The 19,521-nt window shown below is 46.8% G+C and overlaps 1 protein-coding gene across 8 annotated transcripts in view; it reads left to right on the top strand.

The window, feature by feature from the left end:
- Window positions 1–19,521, top strand: part of SLC4A11 (solute carrier family 4 member 11) — a 124,539-nt gene that overhangs the window by 30,587 nt on the left and 74,431 nt on the right. The window contains exon 1 of one of the 8 annotated variants that reach the window (XM_032444207.1): window positions 1,134–1,161. The exons of 2 other annotated variants lie outside the window; for them this stretch is intronic. In XM_032444207.1, the coding sequence (XP_032300098.1) occupies window positions 1,149–1,161 (13 nt within the window). In that variant the 5' untranslated portion in view covers window positions 1,134–1,148. Of the gene's footprint in view, window positions 1–1,133; window positions 1,162–4,241; window positions 4,335–5,881; window positions 6,032–9,679; window positions 10,089–12,041; window positions 12,360–19,521 lie in introns of those variants that run through there. 5 more of the 8 variants (XM_015863023.2, XM_015863020.2, XM_015863017.2 and 2 more) reach the window with 5 other exon arrangements.

The following is a 19,521-nucleotide window of genomic DNA, read 5'->3' as shown; positions in this document are numbered from 1 at the left end:
TTCCCCTGCTGGCTGTTGGTGCTGTTAGCTTCTAGCTCCACTTTATTGTATTTAAAGGACAGATGTCTTGTCAAGAATGGATATTCTGTTCTATTGGTAGTTCACAAATATGAGCAGGTGCAAAAATCCATGAGTATGGAGTTATAGAGTATTGCAAGACCAGCCCCTGGATCCATACAGCACCACCCAAACCTCCTGTCTGGGAGAGGTGGAGGTCAGCCTCTGATCCCAGGTAAAAGTAATTGGATGAAAGGTAATGGCCCCAAGCTGTGCTGGGGAGGTTCAGTTTGGATATCGGGAAAAGATTCCTTCTTCCAAAGGGTGGTGATGCAATGGCACAAGGAGTGGTGGAGTCACCATCCCTGGAGGTCCTCAGGAGCCATGGAGACATGGCTCAGAGGGACATGGTTTAGTAGACAATATTGTTGTTAGGTAGGCGGTTGGACCTGGTGATCTTAGAGGTTTTTCCCAGCTTTTATGGTTCTATGGCTTTCATGTGCTCAGCTCAGACCCTCTGCTGGCTACTTGCGTTTGGCGAACTTAATGCCTCTTCCACTGCATTGTCTGCCCAAGTACCCAATCCTGACTCCAATCTGTGCAGTGTCAAAGCTGGAGGTGCCGAATCATCATCACTGAAGGCAGAAAATGAGTGCATGCTACTTGTACACTGCTGGGAGGGGCGGCACCTCAAGGAGAAGCAAAAGGCTTTTCATGCAACTCAAATTAAATTAAGCAAGCATAGCAAACTGTGAATCTGTTTTAGTAGCAAGTAAAACACTACTGGGCTTTGAAGCCTGTTGTGGAACTTGAGGTTTTTTCTGTTCTTGTGTGTTCGCTGCCAGCGATTGTATCTGCTCAGGGAGATGAAAGTTGTCATCCCAAAGTGTGAAGAATCTTCAGAACCGCATCGCAGCATATGATCCTTTCTTGTGTCAGAAGTGGGGTTTTTAGGCTGTTTAAAGCTGGCTTTAGTTGCTCTTGACTACCACTTCCCCCGTGCGAGTCCTCATGAACCTGCTGCTGAGTCTGCAAAAAATGGCTTTGCCTAGGAAATGCTGGTCTTCATTTGCCTTGTGTTCTTCTCCGCTGCTTCCTGTGTGCTTTTGCTTGGTATGAAACCAACCCCTGGTGCCCTCCCCTTCTTGGTCATGAAGATTTCAGGTAAATAATTACATCTGCGAATATAGTGTGAGCTAAGTGGAAATTAGGCAAGGGGCTTTGCTGGTGTGTGCATAGCTGGGATTGAAGGTAATTCCTCAATTAAGCCTTTAGATTTTGCTGAGTGTTCCTGTCTGTCTATTGCTTTCAGTTGTGTAATTCTTTATTGCTCTATTACATGACATCATCTGGATCTGCTACTCTGATCTGTTCTTTGAGCTTCATAACATGTTCAGCTGAGTCTTGGGCAAGGACAATCATTTATTTCTAAATCCATTAGCCCTGAAAATAACTAACCTAAAGTCCTTATCACCAGCCTGTTGCCTCCAGCAGCAGTGAAAACATTCACATTGTTTTGAGTTGCTGCTGAGTGCGGGAGGGAGGGTGGGTTCTCTGTGGCTGGACTGGTTACTGAGGGTTTTTTCCTTTAAATTGCACAAAAAAAGGCTGGCAAGTGTCTACTGGAATCAACAGTCTTTTAATGCTCTGAGGCTGAACTCAGCTATTCAGATGTGGCTCTGTGCAAGGCTATTGTGTGTTTATCTCTGCCTAAGACCTACTTTAGGCTAACCGGGCTCACTGTATAGCTGTAACATCTCTTAAGGGTATCCTTTTCCCCTTGATCTTTTCTGCATAGAAAGCAAAGAGCTGAAAAACATCCTTTTTCCATATTGTAATCTACAACTGCAGTGGATGGATCTCAGCTATCCTGCTGTGCCTGTGAATGCTGTGCCTTATAATGATGAGATGTGTCAGTTCTCAGGCGTATGCAGGAAGGTGAAGTGGTACCTGGGGAAGTTTCCTGCTGGTAATTGCTCCCAGCCCCTGGTCACCTGCTGCTATGAGACCAAGAGAGCAATGGTAGAGGTAGAAATAAGGTGTGCTGCTGTTCATGAGCCACATTGTGCTTTGACAAGCTCTGTGGAGTTGTCCTTTTAATTGCTACAGAGAGCTAAAAGTGACACTCAAGTGTTGAAGTGGATGGCTGGAGCTTCACTTAGTGTGGCCCTGAGATCCAGCTCCTACCAGTCCTTTAGCATCACTGTTCTCTGGAATAGCCATGAGAAATATTGCTTTAAACTCAGGCTCCAGTCCTTTTCTCGAGTAGGATGTGCTGGAAGGCTGACCATAGTTATAGGGGCACACAACTCTGTAAGTTCACATGCTATTTCTCCTCTTTAAGCTGCTCCGCTCACGCTTTCCTTTGCCATACTGAGTCTTCCTGCCTATTGCTCTTCTGCCTTCCTGTAAGAGATAGGAAGACTTTAAAAATCATTGAATCACCAAGGTTGGAAAAGATCTCCAAGTTCATCCTGTCCAACTGTGCACCCACCACTAAACCATGTTTTAGAGGTGGTTTTTGGGGTGTGATAGGACTCCAAGGTGTGGATTAGGCTTAAGTTAGACTTCAGTGAAATCTTCAGTGTGCTCTAAAGGTGTAAAAGCACCTTCCTCAGTCTGTATTTAGGAAAAGCACTGCAGTAAATACAGTTGTGATCTTTGGCTCGCTCCTGCTTGCATCTCCCTGCAATTGGTGGCAATACAAGTTGGCTGCATGGGGCTGGCCCTAATAAAAGGGGCATGCTGGCATGACTTCTGCCAGGGAGTTTCTGCCTCTGGCAGAGCGTGCTGGAGAGACTGGCTGCTTTCCCCAGCTCCTACCAGAGCCAGGAGGAAATCACCATCTGGGTGCAATCTGCACTCCAGGAGCCTGCCCTTCCCAGCAGCTCTCAGGCTGGATGCCAGCTCTGCTCCTTGCTGCCCTATGGAGCTCCAGAGCCTGCAGGGAAGAGCTGGCAGGGCTTGAGGGGTTTGGGAAGCTGTAGGAAAGCAGATCTGCAGGAGGGAGATGAAGGAATAAGTTTGTTGTGCTGCTTTCATGCTTTTTCTTGAGATACCTTTCTGTGACCGCTTCTGAAATCTTATCACTAGTTTGGATGAGTGCCCCTTGGCTGGTGGTGGTGGGGGAACAACCCTAAGAGCAAAAGATTTGATTCTTCCAGGGTAACTTGAAATGTTCATCCTTGCATCTGGAGGGACCAGTTCAGTCCTGCCTAAAATCTGGTTGCTTGCTTTTGCTGTGAGATGGAGCACAGGCACTGAATGATGATTGCAGCCAGATTGCTCTGGTGTCTCAACCTGCAAGGCCATTTGTCACCTTAGCCTCCAATACTGAATCTTCTTCTCAAAGCAACCTGGTACCCCAACCCAGCGTGGATCTCTGCACACCATTGTGCTAGAGCGACTTCAACACGTGTCCTGCAATGTGATCCTTAGTGCTGTGGCTGCAATTTGCACTGTTCAGCTCCAGGGGTGAGATCAAAGGGTTCTGGAGGACTGGCTGGGATAGATGCTGAAATCCTTGTCATGAAGGTGTTAAAAAAAGGGAGCTGTTATCTGGCTGCTGCTCCCCTGGAGGGGCTTCCAGCAGGACCCTGTGCTCCCTCTGCTGTGCTGCAGCATTTATTGCACTGTCCTGCAAGCTGAGCTGCTCTCCTGCAGCTGGGGTCAGACCAGGCTGTGTCACTGGAGCTTGGTGCAAAGCAGTTTGTTTCACTTCAGTTTGCAGGAGGGACTGAAGGGGTTCTGGGTGTGATTAAAACAGGACAAGTCAACTTGACCTGCAGGCTGTACTTAATTTACTATTTATTTTATCCAATGAGCAATTTTGGGGTTTTGCTTATGACAAGCCTTGGCTGTGTTGCAGGCACGGAAATCTCAGCACCACTTCATGCATTGGTACTTGGAAGGAGTCACTTTGCAATGCTTGGATCCACCAAGTGTTTCTTTCTAGGCTCCAAACTTTCGCAGTCTCTGGTTCTAGCTCACTATGAAAGCCATAGTGTTGGTAGAAGTGTCTCACTAAAAGGTGAAGGTGCCCAATATCTGTCAGGGACTGAATGCAGCCCCAAGCCAGCCTTGGAACAAAGAGCTTCTTAAAGCCAGTCGGATGTTTGAGAAAGAAATAACTTGCTAAGAGGAAAACAAATATTCACTTAGAAGAGAGGCTGTCTTTGTATGAAGTTGTTTCCTCATTGAGGCTCAGGGTTGGGTTTAACGTCTGCTCCTTGGATTGTGCTCCTGATGTGTGACTCTGCTTAGCTGGGCTGGTGGAGTCTGCTGTCAAAGAGCAGGGCTGGAGCCATTGGGATGGACCAGATAGCGCCAGACAGAAGGTATCTGATCTCTTCTTTGGAGCCATGTATCAAATCAGATAAGCTGATACCTGTGTTCATTGTCCAGAAAGCTGTGCTGGAGGTGGAGTAGTATTTCTTAGCAAGGGATATGTGCTGTTAGGTAATTGTTCATCATGGTGAGGTATGGTAAGGTCTGAGGTATAAAAAGAAAATATGGGACTCAATTGCTCACAGTTGCCTTCGTGTCTATAGGATGTTTGGAGAATTCCTCCAATACTTCTGCAACTTTGTACTTGTTCCTTTCCCCTACCAGTCTGGCTGACTCAAGTCTTGATGTCTTCATGGTAGACTCCATGCATAGCAGGGTGGTTGAAACTCAATCATTATGGTCTTTTTCAACCTGGGCTATTCTATGACTTATAAGGGTGGATAAGAAATAGTCAGTACTGCTCTTCCACTGTGAATTTCACTCTACTATCTGTTGCTTTTCAGTTGGCCTGGCCCTTTCCTGTGATTTTGGGATATGGTATTTGTTCCAATGCCTGCTGCCAGCACTGCTGTGGATGAGATACCCTATATGGGATAGACCATCAGCTCCTTCATTGCTATGGGGCTGGAGGGAAGAGCCATAAGCCTATGGGATACAGTAGACTGTATTCCTTTCCTTGCTCTTGGTGATGGCACTCAGGTGATGCTGGGTGTGGGGTCTGAGGCAAAAGGCAGTGAGGTTTGCTCTGGTTCTGAAAGGGCTTGGTGGAAAAGGACTTTGTGATAGGGAGCTGTTGGGAAGGGGTCTGGAGGAGGCTGTATGGATGTAGTGAGGGCTGGGGGTGTTCAGTCTGGAGGTGGCTGTGGGGACACCTCACTGTGCCCTTCCAGCACTTAAAAGGAGCTTGTAAACAGGAGGGAGAGTGACTTTATATGTGTCTGAGTGTGATAGGAGAAAGGGGGTGGCTTTAAACTAAAGGAAGAGAGATTTATTAATATAAATAAGGAAACTTTTCAATGATAGGATGGTGAGACCCCTCCCCTCCCCCCCACCAGCACTGTTGCCCAGAGCTGTGGGTGCCCATGTCTATGGATGGGCACTGGGCAGCCTGAGCTGGTGTCTGGCTTAGCAATTGGTAACCCTGTCTGCAGCAGTGGGTTATAGCTATAAGATTTCTGAGGTCCTATTCCATTCTACCATCAGCCCTTCCTATCGGGGGAGTGAGATTTTTTTCCCCACTTGGTTGCTTCCAACCCAGCTGTGTGAGCTTACAGGCAGCACCTCACCTGCCCACACCAGTAGCATCAAACCTGAGCAACACAGAGTTCAGCAGAGGGGAAAAAAATCAAAGGAACTGAAGCCTGTGAAACCTTGCTCGTTTGAATACACGTGGAGCTGCCCTGCTTGTCGGGCTGGGAGGGCGCTAGGACCCGGCGGGATGTGCCCCCGCCCCGGCCCTTCCCTTTAGCCGCACTCCGGCTTTGGGGGACTTTCAGTTTTGGCTGCGTTGCGTTTTTATTTTACGGAAGGTGGGGGGGTGGGTTTGAGGAGGGGAGGGGGGGAGTTGATGAAGAAGAGGAGGGGGGGGGGGGGGAAAAATCAAGGTTAAAAAAAATAAATAATTAAAGAACGCCGACCCCGAAAGAGCGACAAAAGTCCTTAAAGTGTCGAGATGGTGAAGACGGGATGAGAGGAAAAAGAGAGGCAGCCATGGCAGCCAGGCGGGTGTTCCACCTCCAGCCATGCGGTGAGCAGCCACGGCAGTGCGATGAGATGGGGAAGAAGGGGTTGAGGGTGGGGGTCTCCGGTTTGTCCCTACTTTTGGGATGGGGAAGTGGGGGGGGGAAATGCCGGCTGTGCGGTGATGGGATGCAATGGGATGTGTGCTGCTGCCCTGCTCTTGGAAGGGGGTTTTCTGGGGGGGAGGAAAGTGGGGGAAGCTCGGCTTTGCGTCATTGTTTTGGGGTTGTTTTTTTGGATGGGAGCCGGCTGTTGTTTGGAGGAAGGTGATGACACTTTGCATCTGGGCTCGTTGGACAGCACCGAGCTGCTTACACCGGGCGGGCACGGATTTGGGGTGGATAAAGTCAGAGGGTGCAGAGTGGAAGAGGATAAAGGAGCAACTTAAATTCGGGACCTTTGTGTTGTTCTGGGTACTTTCCCCCCCCCTTTGTGTGCTTTGCTTATACCTCATATGGGAGAAGGACATGGCTTGCTGTTAGCTTCTCTCTGGCACTGTTTGTGTTCAGCTTCACTTTGGCAGCATTGCAAATAATAATAATTAAAAGAATGAAGTTAAGCAGCTTGAGCAGAACAAGCAGAGATGCTCTGAGAGCCCTGCAGGACCCCAGTAGTGTGTTTGTGAGCTCCAATTTGAGTGCTTGCAACTGTCTTAAATGCACATTGAGTTGCACTCTGGCTTTTACTCTGCTTTAAAAGTTACTTTCTGCAGTGTTACCCCCCAGTGGGGAGGGAGCGCTTCCTTGCTGAGCGTGGCTGCATTCATGTGCTGGTTCATCACTATATTAAATGACTGGAGTTTGCATAGGGAAGTTTGTTCTGGAGGAAAAGCAACTGTAGGTGGCACAACAGCTTTGCCTGCGAAGCTGTGATCGGGGAAAATGGGCTACAGGCTTCACTGTGGGATCTCAGCTTGGGGAGGGAGGGCTGTACCTCTGTTTAAGGAAGGAAAAAGAAAGGTTGCTTCAGTTCTGATGCGTTTCCTCAAGACTTCCTTTAATGTTGTTTTTTTTGTGTCCAAGGCTGTCATTATGACTTGATGGTGAGGGCTGGCCAGCAGCGAGATACACACAAGCAGTGCCTATTTGGGAACATATAGACTCCTTTCCAAGCTACCTTGATGCCTTTCTATGCAAGGTTTCTCTATTAATCTTTGTGTTTACTTGAGTTGTAAGCATAGCCTTGTCTCTCTGGAGTGTAGATCCCATCCCACAGTGTGTGGCTGTGAAAGATGGCATCGAACTGCTTGACCCAGAGCTGTGCAAAAGTCCAGCAGCATTTCAGCCATCTCACGTGTTGGAGTTGGTTCTGGGGTTGTTTTGTTCTTGGGTATCAGAGAATAGAATCATAGAATTACCCAGGTTGGAAAATACCTTGAAGATCAAGTCCAACCGCAGCTTAACCAGTACCCTAACTCTAAAAACCCTACACTAAATCATATCCCCGAGTAGATCCCTGAGTAGGTTTAGGTTAGAAGGAAGCGGTGGTGCAATGTTTTCAGTCCTGTCAGCCTCAGTCGCTGCTGCCATCGCTGCGTGCCATTGTTCCCCTGCTATAACTGGGATGTATTGGCCAATCCAACATGGACAGAGCTTCTGGTTCTGAAATATCTGTGGCTTTAGTATGGTTGCCTCTCCATGACACAGTGGAAGTTCCTCTCTGGCTCTCATGTTGTTTCATGGCAGCTGGGGCACTTCAGTTCATTTACAGAGCCTGAGGTGTGAGTGGGGCTTTTCACTGTGGTGCTCGCTTCACTCCCAAAGTGGTAACGAAGAGTTACCTGGAGTGCCTGAACTTACAGTAAAGCTATAATAAATCAATGGGGGTCTATAAATGGTTCATCTTTAAGTCGATATCCTTGGGGATCCTTCCAAGCCATTCAATGATTTAAGTAAAGATGAGGGTGTCTTGGCTTTGATAGAATCCAAAACCAGTGACAGCTATGCTATCCAAAAGCTTTCCATAACTTGAGTTTAGGTGGCACTTGAGCTACTGAATATCTTCCAAGTGCAAAACCATGTCTGGAGAAGTCCCATTTCCTTCTGTGAGATTTCTCTGGGAGTAAACAAGCCTGGGATGCTTTAATGACTCGTCATCGTGAAACTGTCATCCACCCTGTAAACACGCAGATGGCTGCCAAGTGCACCAGCAGATATCCAGCATGTGTTCCATCCCAACTACCTTTCTGGTGGCTGAGCACAGCGTGGTGCCGTTGCTGCTTGGGAGTAGGGGGTCCTCTGCAATGATGAAGGTTGGGAATAGAGTGCTGAGGTTGTTCCTTCGAGTTCATCTGAGTGTGAGCAGTGTTTTGTGACTGCAGAGCATCTCCTTCAGTAATCTGTGCTTGGGATGGGTGAAATTGGAGGACTTTTCTCAGTGCAAAGCAACTTTCTAAATATGGTTCTAACATAAGCTATCCATGAAGCCTTTGTGCTGAGCATGGTGATGTGCTGGCCCAGGAGCAGAGCCCTGCATCTGTCAGTGCTGGCTTTGATATCAAAGCGCTCAGCTGTCACTTCTAACACCATGGGTTTTTCCTATTCCTCCTTTCTAAATTCATCCCTGGCTCTGACTTGTGATTAAGTAGGTGAGAAGTTGGATGTCCCTCTGTTGTTAAGGAAGGGTCATTGTTCCTAATGGGAGCTGTGGGTTGGGTAGGGCACAGAGAACAGAGGGCAGTTTGGGCTTCTTTGATTCAGAGAAACTGGGAAGAGGAGGGGAGAAAAGCCACTGGAGTGGATAACACTGATCTCACACTTGAACTTTCTTCCTATGGGTGCTTTTGAGCTTCCCAAGTGCTGATGCAAACTGTAGTGGTCAGAGTCATGAGGCTGGAACTGTGCATAAGGACACTGTGCCTTATGGTGGGGTGCATGGGGACAGTTGGTGATGTGGGGAAATTCATTGATCTGAATCTCATCTGGGCAGCTCTTCTGAGATATAGAATCATAGCATCATTGTGGTTGGGTAGACCTCTAAGGTCACCAGTCCCAAACCTACCATGACCTTCATTGCCACATCTCTATGGCTCACAACACCTCCAGGGCTGGTGACTCCCTTCATCTCCCTGGGTAGCCTGTACCAATTCCTGATTGCTCTTTAAGAAATTCTTCCTAATATCCAGCTTTGACCAGTAAAGGTGATGGAGTGAGTTACTAGTGGGTGCAGATGAGTGGGAGAGAGAATTAAGAGGAGGTGCTGAGAATGAGGTGACCTTCCTCCTTTCCAGTCCCAGTACAGGTGCTGGCACCCCGCAGCAGTGGGGGCTGTAGTTCAGGATCACCTACTTGGGGTGGAGAAAACCCCACCTGATGGGGCACTGCCTCAGGATTAAGCTTTATTCTCCTTTTCCCTCACTCGTCTCCATCTCCTGAAGCTGAATGCCTCTTCCCTTGCTCTGAGCCTAATTGCATCCCCAGGGTTTAGCACGCGTGTGTTTGTTTTATTCAACGTGTTGGCTGTTCCCACCGGAACAGGCTTTTTTTATTTTTTTATTTTTTTTAGGGATTGGGCTTTTTTGCTTATTGTGCACAACAAGCTACTGCCCGAGATCCTCATTGGGGAGGGGTGGAGGGAGGAACTGTAGTAATGCCAATACTTCTTGAATATTATAAACCTGGCTTATCAGCCCGACGCAGGGCTGGAATTTGTCTCTTCCTGTGCTGCATCTCTGCTTTCTGAGAGGCGCGTTTAAATACAGGCTGGAGACGCAGCCTTCCAGTGCGCTCCGTGAGGCTGTGACAGCAGGAACGGGGCTTCTCAAGAGGCTTTTATTATTCCTTTTTGCATTAATTCCTCTTGAGAAAGGAATTTGTTGGGAAGAAGGCTCTGAGACTGCATGTCCCAACAGTACCAGCTGAAGGAGGCGAAGGCAGACGCGGTTTGCATCGTACCTGGCTCTCCTCTCTTCTCTGTCCTCATGGAGCCAGCTTCTTTTTGCTACCCCCAGCTCACCTTCCTGCGCTCGCCCTATGGGCAGTTTGGGGCGAGTGCTGGCTCTTCGCAGGACCTGGCCCCGTGGCCTCAACGTTTAGTGCCTCAGAGATGGAGTGGGCCAGTGAATGGTATGTGGAGTGGGCTGGGGACTTAGGAGGGTGGCACTGGGAAGCTGAGATGACTGCTGAGATGGTTGGAGTTGGATGGTGGATGGAAGAGGGAGGTGATGCGCGTAGGGTTAGTGGATGTGCCGATGTGGGGTTGTTGGTGTGCTCCCTTCCTTAGATCTCTCCTAGTGATGCTGGCTTGGCTGTTGCCACCTCCACCATGGAGCAGCTTGAGTACTTCAATCAGAGGAGCAGATAAACAACCTCAGCATGGGAAAAATAAAAATAGAAACCATTCTTTGGCAAGTCCTTTGTCTCATAAGTTTGCTCATTCACTCATTTGAATCTGGCAGTGTCCAAAACCTGAAATACCTGCTGGAGGCTCAGCGGGCTCATTTCACCTTTAGGGCTGCATTGCTTTCAGCTTTATCTTTTAAACTGTTATTAAAGCTATCAAGTGTGAGGATAGGTGATTAAAATCCTTTATGGCAGATTTCAGCACTACAGGGAAGTTCCTTATGCATGTTAGCTTGGTTTGGAGCTGTCAACACTGTTATTGCAAGGATTCTGTATGGGAAAATAGTAAATCCTGTTGTAAGAGTTGAGACTGCTTGAAGTGTTGATCCTAAAGGTTTATATTCTGTAAGAACTTCTTCAGGAGAGAGATTGCAGTTGGTGAAATGTGGTCCTGAGCAGCTCTGACAGGGCTATAAGGCTGCATTGCCTGGAGCACGTTGCTGTGCTGGAGACCTCCAAAGATCTCCCAACCTCGAAGCAAACTTGCTTTACATCTTATTAACAAGCCAGCAGCCGTGCACCTCACCTGGCAAAGCTGATCAGGTGGCATGCAAAGAAATGGAGGAGAGCAGCTGAGCAGTCTCAGCAGGGAGAATGCGTGGGAGGTGTTTAAAAACATGAGCTGTGGTTTCATGCAGCGGAAACAAGCCTGTAACAGGAGGAGTAAGGATGGGCGATGTGGCTCCGAAATCCCTCTGCTAAAAGCAATGCCTTTCCCCCCCCCCCACCTCCCTCTGCATGGAAAGTGTTGGCTGCCTCCTGGTAAATAATGATTTACTGAGTTGCTGTGGGATTGTTACTTGCAGCAACTCGGATTGCTGTGATTTAAGGGACTCGGAGATGGCTGTGTGATGGTGTTTGGAGAACTTGCTGCTTTGTTTCTTCTGTGGGGCTCTACCTTTTGGGAGGCTGACCTGGTGCTCTACTGGGGAGCTGATTTATTCCTTCTCATTCTTCTTGGCCAGAACAGATGGCTCCTCTGGGCTGTAAGCATCCAGCTGGGGGATACTTGCCTTGCTGTAATGAGAATCTTGCATTAGTAAGGGAGGTAGTGACAGGAGCAGAATGGGCTGGAGTGTGAGGGAGAGGATGTGGCATCTTCTCCCCTCCGAAGCTTTGTGGGTACTGCTTAGCAAAGTGCTGGGCTGTCAGACTGGGTTGTAAACCTCCTTGGGTGAGGTGAGCTCTCTTCATCTCTGTTTTCTGCAACTTGTTGTAACAGCCCAGACTTACTGCCCTGTTTCCCATTCCCTTACAAAGGCTCCTCGTTGGCTGCTGAATGCCTGCATTAACCCTTGTGCTGCCGTTGCCCATGCTGGGAAAAAGACATAGGAGGCAGCTGTGCAGTCACAGTAGAGCAGCGATGTCTTTAAGAGATTCACTATATCCACCTCTTGGCAGCAGCTTTTCTCCCCTCTCTTCCTTTCGCATCTTTGCGTTCTCTTGTTTTCCCTGCACTTCTCTCCTAAGGTACAGCATCTCGCTTCGGTTGAGCCTGGCTGCCACAAAGCCTTTTTCTTTAAGGAGGCACACAAGCTTTCTCCGCACAGCATCCAGCAAAAAAGCTCCAGCTCCCAAGTGCAGGGTTGCTTTAATCTGTTTTTCTGCCTTGCTCTCAGAGGGGAAAGCTCCGGTTCTTGGGGGGGGAGGGAGGGGGTTGGAGGAGGAAACCTGAATCCCATCGTGGTGTGAAGTTAGCAGCTTGCTGGCATCCCTTGCACAGCGTTGGGTTTGGGTGCTGGGCTGGAGGTGCCCAGCTGGGAGCTAATGGGTCACGCTCTCACTCCACCCATCTGCCGCTCGCCAATTGGAAGTGAGGGAGAAAGATGCTCTGGCTGGATTAATATTGGAGGCACTGAAAAAGCACGAGCCATTGCCGCCTCGGCCACCTGAGCAAGTGGCACTGGAGATTGGGTGCGCTGGCTCAGAGCAGCCCAGGAGAGGATTGGAGGCTGTTTGGATGGGAACAGCATCTCTATTGAAGAAGTAGTACAGGTAAGTTGTGGTCTGAAGGGGCAATACCGGAACACTGCTGATGCTGGGTGATGCATTTGAACAGGAAATCCAGAAAGGCTGCTCTGCCAGCTCTTGAATTATTTAATTCACTAAAGTAAGGCAGTGCCTGATGGATTTTCAGTGGGCTCTGCTGCTCGGTGATGTTGTCTGTTGCTGTGCTGGATGTCAGTGCTGTGTTTAAGGATGGAGGATACCTCCTGAATTCAGTTTACTTTAACCAGAGTGCTGCCTTTCAGGGGTTGGGTTTAGTTTCAAGATACCTTGCGCTCATCTCCTTATGCATGTCTTGCCTGTTCTTTTATTGTTTTCCCCCCTCTCAAATCAATGCTGAAACATCCTCCCAGCCTGCCAGAGAGAGGCTTTACATACTGATGTTTCACGTGGGGAAAGTGCGGTGCTGAGTGAAAACAAAATGCATGCGTGTGATGTGAAAAATGCTAGCAAGCATCGTCCCTGATGCTGTAGCCATGGAAGCCATGTAGACGAACCATAAACAGTGTCCTACTGATAAACACTCTGACATGTGTTGTCAGTCAGTAATTATTTCATCACTGGACCAAAGCGTTTTTATTTTGGGTTGATGATGGATGACAAGGACTGATCTGGTGCTGTTGGCTCTCCCCTTACCCATGTTGTTGTTGTTGTCACAGTTGTTTGCTGTTTAGTGGCTCCTGGATATAGAAGCACTATGGTGTTGCTCGTGCCATCCTGCCAAGCCTGTTGGGATGTGAAATCACCACTTCTGTGGGGAAGACTGAGGCTGCAGAAGTCAGCTGCCTGCCTTTGCTTTTTCCTTTAGGCTGTTTTTAATACTGGGAGATATTTTCCTTTTGGTATCTTTCCTGGAACCACAACTGAAAATCTGACATTCTTGGTGATCATTTGGGCTGACCACTGCTCTACTTTCTTCCCTTCTTCTTTCCAGTTTAGATCTTGATTTCAACCTTGTGGCTTTTTTATGTGAGTGAGAGTGGATCTTCTGATCCATCCAAATGGCTTTTTGGGCAGTGGAGGTGGGAAGAGGCGCAGGATGGACTTTGACACAAAGCTTATTGCTTGGTGGCAATAAAAACTTTGTAGTAATGTACTTTACACTCCCAATCATGGTCCTGGTATCCTGGGGGGATGCTGGAGGGTGTAATGCTGCTGATGGAGCACCTCTTCCACCAGGATCCCAAACCTGAGGTGTGTAGTTTCTTCTTTACACTTTGCAGCTTAATTTTTTCAGTATTTAACCCAGCTGAACCATTGCAGGGAGCAGCTCTGTTCCTCTGGATAGCCCCAAGCAGGTGGAATTTCTACTGACTTTAAACCAGGTTGGCATGTTTCACACAGCAGCACTGATGGCCTCTGAAAGATCTTCCTGTGTGGGGAGGAATTTCAACCAAAAACACAACATTCACCTTTTAAAATCATCCTTTTTCAACCCATATCCAGTCCTGGCCAAGACGTGGGGCTGTAGGGCTGTAGCCTTATCTCTTCTGATGAGCTATGAGTTTTTCTTGATAGGGCCTTGCAAGTGAAAAGAGCCATCTGAAAAGCTGTCAGTAAGACTTAAAGCTTTCTGAATTATTTACATGTTCAGGAGAGGTCTACTGGAAAGCCTCTGCTGGTTGGTCCTTGGGTCTATGCCAGCCCGTGGGATCTCTGGAGGTATTTGCTTTCACTCCTCTCTGTGTAGCCCTCGTGCAAGAAATTCTTATGAGTCTTAAACCATGTTTTTTAGAGCACCCAACAAAACCTGGGGGTTAAAATAAATCTAATGGCCCAAATTGTTCACCTGTCAGCCAAATCCCAGAGTGTCTTTGTTCCCCAGCTCTGTGGTTTTCATTGGGTCACCTAAGAGATGATGGCCATGAAACCTGTCCAAGGAGGAAGAGCAAAGCAGCTGCACTGCTCTTAATTCCCAAGGTTGCCTCCTCGCCTCTGGGAGGCACCCTTGGATGTTAATTGCTTGGGGTGAGCTCAATTGTGATGAGTCAACCTGGGCAGCCTGGTGCCAGCCTTCTGCATGCTTGTTTTTTTGGGGGAGAGGAGGTCTTGCCAGCTGCGACAGTGACAACTACTATTTTTCATTAGGTGGTTTTATTGCAATGGGTGTTCTGGATGGAGCTGGGGAAGGGGGTGAACGGAAGGGGGAATTACTCAACGCAGTAAGGGAAATGCTTTGAAAGCAGGTTTGTCTGATCCCTGAGCCTGTGTGTGGGTGGGTGTTTGCCTGGGAGTGAGCAGGCAGGAGGATGCTTCCTGCTCTATTCTTTCAATGTGATGTTCTCTATTCTTACAGCCAGCAACTGTGGAAATGAGTTCTAGGGTTTTGTTTGCTGGATTGACCATGGCATGGTTTAAGGTCTCCTCGTGCTGCTTCTTTGCATCAGAAGAATATCCAGCTCCTCATATATGGGCCCAGATTAAATGCTTTAATGCTCCTTGAACCATGGAGCCATAAAGTTGCTTTACTGGCATCCTACTGTGGTGGATACTTTAGCTGGACCCAGGTGAATCCAGCACACCATGGATTACCCTAGGCGATGTCTCACTGTTCATGCTGCGCCTTCCAAAACCCAACAAAATAGAGATTTCTCAAAGAGTTTTAGAGTTCAGGTAATCCAGACTTTGGTGTTTAAGCAACAACAAAAAAAGAGTTATGGGGCTTTATAACTTATCTGGGGAGCAAAGAAGCAGGGCAAAGCCTTTAGCAATGCTACTGTTAGAGATAGGAGTTGGAAGAGTATGTGACATCTACACAGGTTTGTTGCAAGAGGAGTATTTATAATATGTGTGAATATTTAACAATGTGCTATTGGGTGGCTATGCCTATATTTAAGAAGAGCAAAGATGATGTCTGAGTGGATCTGAGTCTCTTAACTAAAGCAGCAATTGGCCATAAGGTTGGGCTTCATTACTTCCTTTGTGCCTGCTCTGGACAATATTTATGTAAAAGCTCACTAAGGTAAAGGGTGTTGAAACTGATGAAAATCTCCTTGGGTCACGACTGTCTTCTGAATTACCTTCAGGAGTTGATACATTAAATCAATATAGGTGTTTGCACACAGATGTACTAAACCCATTTGGTTGAGGTCTTGAAAGTCGATAGCATCTATTTGGACAGTGCTGTAGAAAGCAGCATTAAGAAGACTTCTAGGCACAAGTGGCTGTGCCACTCAGATCACTAGAGGACAAGCAGGAGCCCTTTACCTCCTCTGCTTGTCTTGTAAAAGCTCTTTACTATGAGAGTGGTGAGGTGCTGGAACAGTTGCCCAGGGAGGTTATGGATGCTCTATCCCTGGAGGTGTTCAAGGCCAGGTTGGATGGGGCCCTGGGCAGCCTGGTCTCATATTAGATATGGAGGTTTGTGGCCCTGCCTGCAGTGGGGGGGTTGGAGCTTAATGATCCTTGGGGTCTTCCAATCCAAGCCATTCTATGATGTTCAAAGTATTTATACCTCTCATCTTCTGCTTGGGATGAGATGCTGGTAGGCTTCTGCTCTATGTGTTGCTTGCACAGGGAGCAAAGCTGTAAAACCACAATGAAAAAGAGGTGGTCTTTTGATCTTGATTTTTATCCCTTCAAGATAGAAAATCCTTAGGAGGTAAATGAGTAAATGTAGGAGGTAAATTAATACTGCCCATTTAATGAATTGCAAAAGGTCTTTTTCTTGATGTTTACTGATACGGACTTTTCATAACATGTTTTCTTCTACTTTTATTAATGCAAAGGAATGCTTTTGGGAGGCGAAACCTGTGTTTGGGATTGCCACAGGCAGCAGTGCTTGTGTGCTGTGCTGACCGGCTATGTTCCCGGCCAAGTGTTAACAAGTGTTACTTTGCTTACATTACCCTCCTTTAATCAGTGTGATCAGTTCTTGTGTTTTTCTGGCTATTTTTGTTCAAACACCTCTCAGGTGTTGAGGAAATGGGTAAAACCTTTGAGCTTTTATCCTGGAGGTTGATCATTATTGTCAAGAACAGCAGCATATGGGCACACCTCATCTCTGTCTGCCAATAAGAGATGAGTTCCCACCAGCATTCTCCAGCTGAAGTGGGAATAGATCAGCTACTTAACTGCGTAGATGGCAATGGGAAGTGGTAACTTGAGGCAAAACAGCTTCTCGCTGCTGCTGTCCATTCATTCTTGCTGACTTGAGTGGTTTTAAATAACTTGCAGCAGATGTTTGCACCAGACGATCTTACTGCTCGCTTCTTCCATGAGAATTATTTTGTAGGCATGAGCCAATGCTATGCAGGAAGATCCTGCAGTATCGATAGCCTTTGAACTTGATCAGTGAGTCGGTGTGATCAGACTTTGCAGCCTGTTGAGCTTGTTTTCTATTCCTCTGCGGTGCTGCAGTTGTTATGAAAGAGGTTTGAGGCTTCCTTCCTCTGGCTGCTGTTTGAGCTCTTGCTGCACACTGAGATTTTTCAGACTCCCAACTGCAGGCTCCTTTCACTCAATGCTCCAAATAACCTTTATTTAAAAGAAAAAAAACCTGTGGATTTCTCTTGATTTCTTTCTTTTCTTGTGGTTTCCTTTCTCACACCTCTGATTTCTCTGTAGCCTTCAGATGGAGGATGGAAGTAGTATAATTTAGTTAGTGGGCACGTGAAAGTAATGGTTTCTCCCTTTCTCAGACCACACAGATGATTGTGCAGTTCTCTGTTCACCTGCGCAGCTGCAGTTCCTTCTTCAGTGATTTTTAATATGTGGAGGGGGTGGACAGAACTGAAGAATGATGATTGAGTCTGCAGTTAATATTAAAATAAGTGGTTTAGTGGAACCCTATGTAGGGAAAGCTTTGTTTTCTTGTCAGGTCTAAGCTTTGACTGGCACCTTACACCTGATTAAAACAGACCTTGCTCCAGATCTCCGTATGAAGTAGGGCAAGCAACTGTAAGGTTCCTCACTGCATAGGAAAGATGTGACTCATGATGAAGTTGGGAAGTGGGCTCAGATTGGGTACTGGGAAATGTTTCCTCTTAGTAAGAGTAGGCAGGTATTGGGCCAGGTTGCCCAGGCAGTGGTGGAATCGCTGTCCATTGACAAACATGTTCATGGAGCTCAAGTTGAAGTGACCTAAAACCTTTCTTCAAAGCTGAAATGCTTCATGTCTTATGGACAGAGCACTTGTTTCCAGATAACCAAGCTATACAGTGTTATTTAATATGACTGGGAATTTCTCCAGAGAGAAAGTTGGGATGATCTAAAGGCTTTTCAACGGAGTGCTTAAGCAAGAAGTTAAAACAAGAAGTCTGTTCAAATGATTTGCTTTTCTTTAATTCTCTTTAGACAGCAGGTGGATGTCTTGATCAATTGCAAGTGGTGTAAGAAGTGGGATATAGGAGGTCATGAGGCTGTAGTACCACTTGTAGAAATACCCATACTATAAGCTTGTTAGAGCTACCTTTTGCTTCAATATAAGGCTTGAGCTGCAGAGAGCTGTTTACTTGGAAGATGCCAGGAGTGGAACATTTTAATTGAGTTATCAAAGTATCCAGAGAATGTGTTTTTATTTGTAATCCACTAATATTGCAAGGCTTAAGAGAGCTTATTGCTAACCTTAAAACAAGAGACTTAAAATGGGTTATTAAGAGATCTGAGAAGTATCTCCCGCAGGAATTTAATAATGGGAGATGGCACGGTAGGGTTTTGTCTGTTTTTTGTTGTTAAATGCAAATGTAAAAATGGGAAGAATGCAGGAAATCAGGAAGCACGACCACTTTTTGCCCCTTGCTTCCCACTGTGGATTGTCTTAGCCTGAAGATCAAGAGCCTCATGCTATGTCAAACTCAATGTCCCACCTGTTAGAAGCACTGTGAACTTCATCTCCCCCTCAGTGGCTCCAAGTCATTGCAGTGGCTTTGAGTCAAAGGGCAGTGGCTTTGCTTTTGAAATCCAAGCTTGTATCCCCGAGCCTAGAGAAATAAGCCTTGTTTTCCACTTTGCAGCACTTCAATTATTGTGCCTTTGAATTCAATGCTCTTAAAGAGATGAGGTACTAGTCAGAAGCTTATCTTTAAAGAAGTGACTGTGGTGCCTTAATGCCTGTGCAGTTGGGTTATATTTAATAGACATCCTTGTTTGGGAATTAGGTGGGGTGAAAGTGTTGCTGTTGGAATAAACTCTGTTAAAAACAGCAAGTTACTAAAAGAGCTGTATTCCATGTTTTTGGCAGATAATTGGTGATGGCATCTTGTACCTTCAGATGGGGAAAGAAACTGGAGTGTGATTGTCCCTTGTAGGTGTTGGATGAGAGGGAACTTGCTGTGTTGTGTACCTTATCCCCTAAGGATAATGTGTTCCAGCTTTGTACTCAGAAGATTAGCTTTATGTCTTGCTGAAATGGTTTTGCTTGGATTTTAAGTGTTGAAATCTAAAGGAAAACTTGGGAGAACAGCAATACAGGTTTGGATCTGATAGAAGTGGTATGGGGAGAGAACTCCTGCCCTGTAATAACAAAGTACTGCCCATATCGTCTGTTCCTGTGGTCTGCAAAGGAGCAGGGACTGATTTATACTCCATGGAAACAATTCTGCAACTCCAGGCAAACCCTGGGGCACTGTAATGTTGATCTCTAATGTATTTGGAGGCTTGTCCCTGGCCAGGCTATCCTCAGCGAAGCGAATATATTGATTACAGCGGTGTTTCATAACGGCCTCTTGGTTGAGCTTATTTAATTTCAAGGGATGGAGTTGAGATGGGGAGAGGAAATGCAGTTCTGTGTGTCAGGACGTGGGTATGTGCCACACTGAAAAGATAACAGCCTTGCTGTCAGTTCTGCACAGCTCAAACCCATTGCTCCAGTCTTGAGCAAAACATGACTAAGGAGCTGAGACCTCAGCAATTAAATTCCCATAAGCTTTGTGAAAGGAGAGGCATATGGAGTTTGCTGATATATGTGCCTTTCTGGTGGCTACCGAGCATCTACTTAACTACAGTTGAGCTGACCTTGGTCTTAGTATAGCTTTTTATGGCACGCTATTTTGCTTGTGCCAAACAGTGTGAATGGTCAAAGTGGGGAGCCTGGTGTGTTTGTGTGTGTGTGTATAGATAGATATAGATATTCCTCTTTCCCCAAATGCCTCCTTCATTCCATGTGGTTAAAAAGTTGAGTGTACCTTGCTATCACTAGTGTTGTGAGATA

Source organism: Coturnix japonica, chromosome 4 (assembly GCF_001577835.2).
Source record: "Coturnix japonica isolate 7356 chromosome 4, Coturnix japonica 2.1, whole genome shotgun sequence".
Lineage (NCBI taxonomy): Eukaryota > Metazoa > Chordata > Aves > Galliformes > Phasianidae > Coturnix > Coturnix japonica.
The sequence above is the reverse complement of the archived record's forward strand: the minus strand, read 5'-3'. Positions and strand labels throughout refer to the sequence as shown.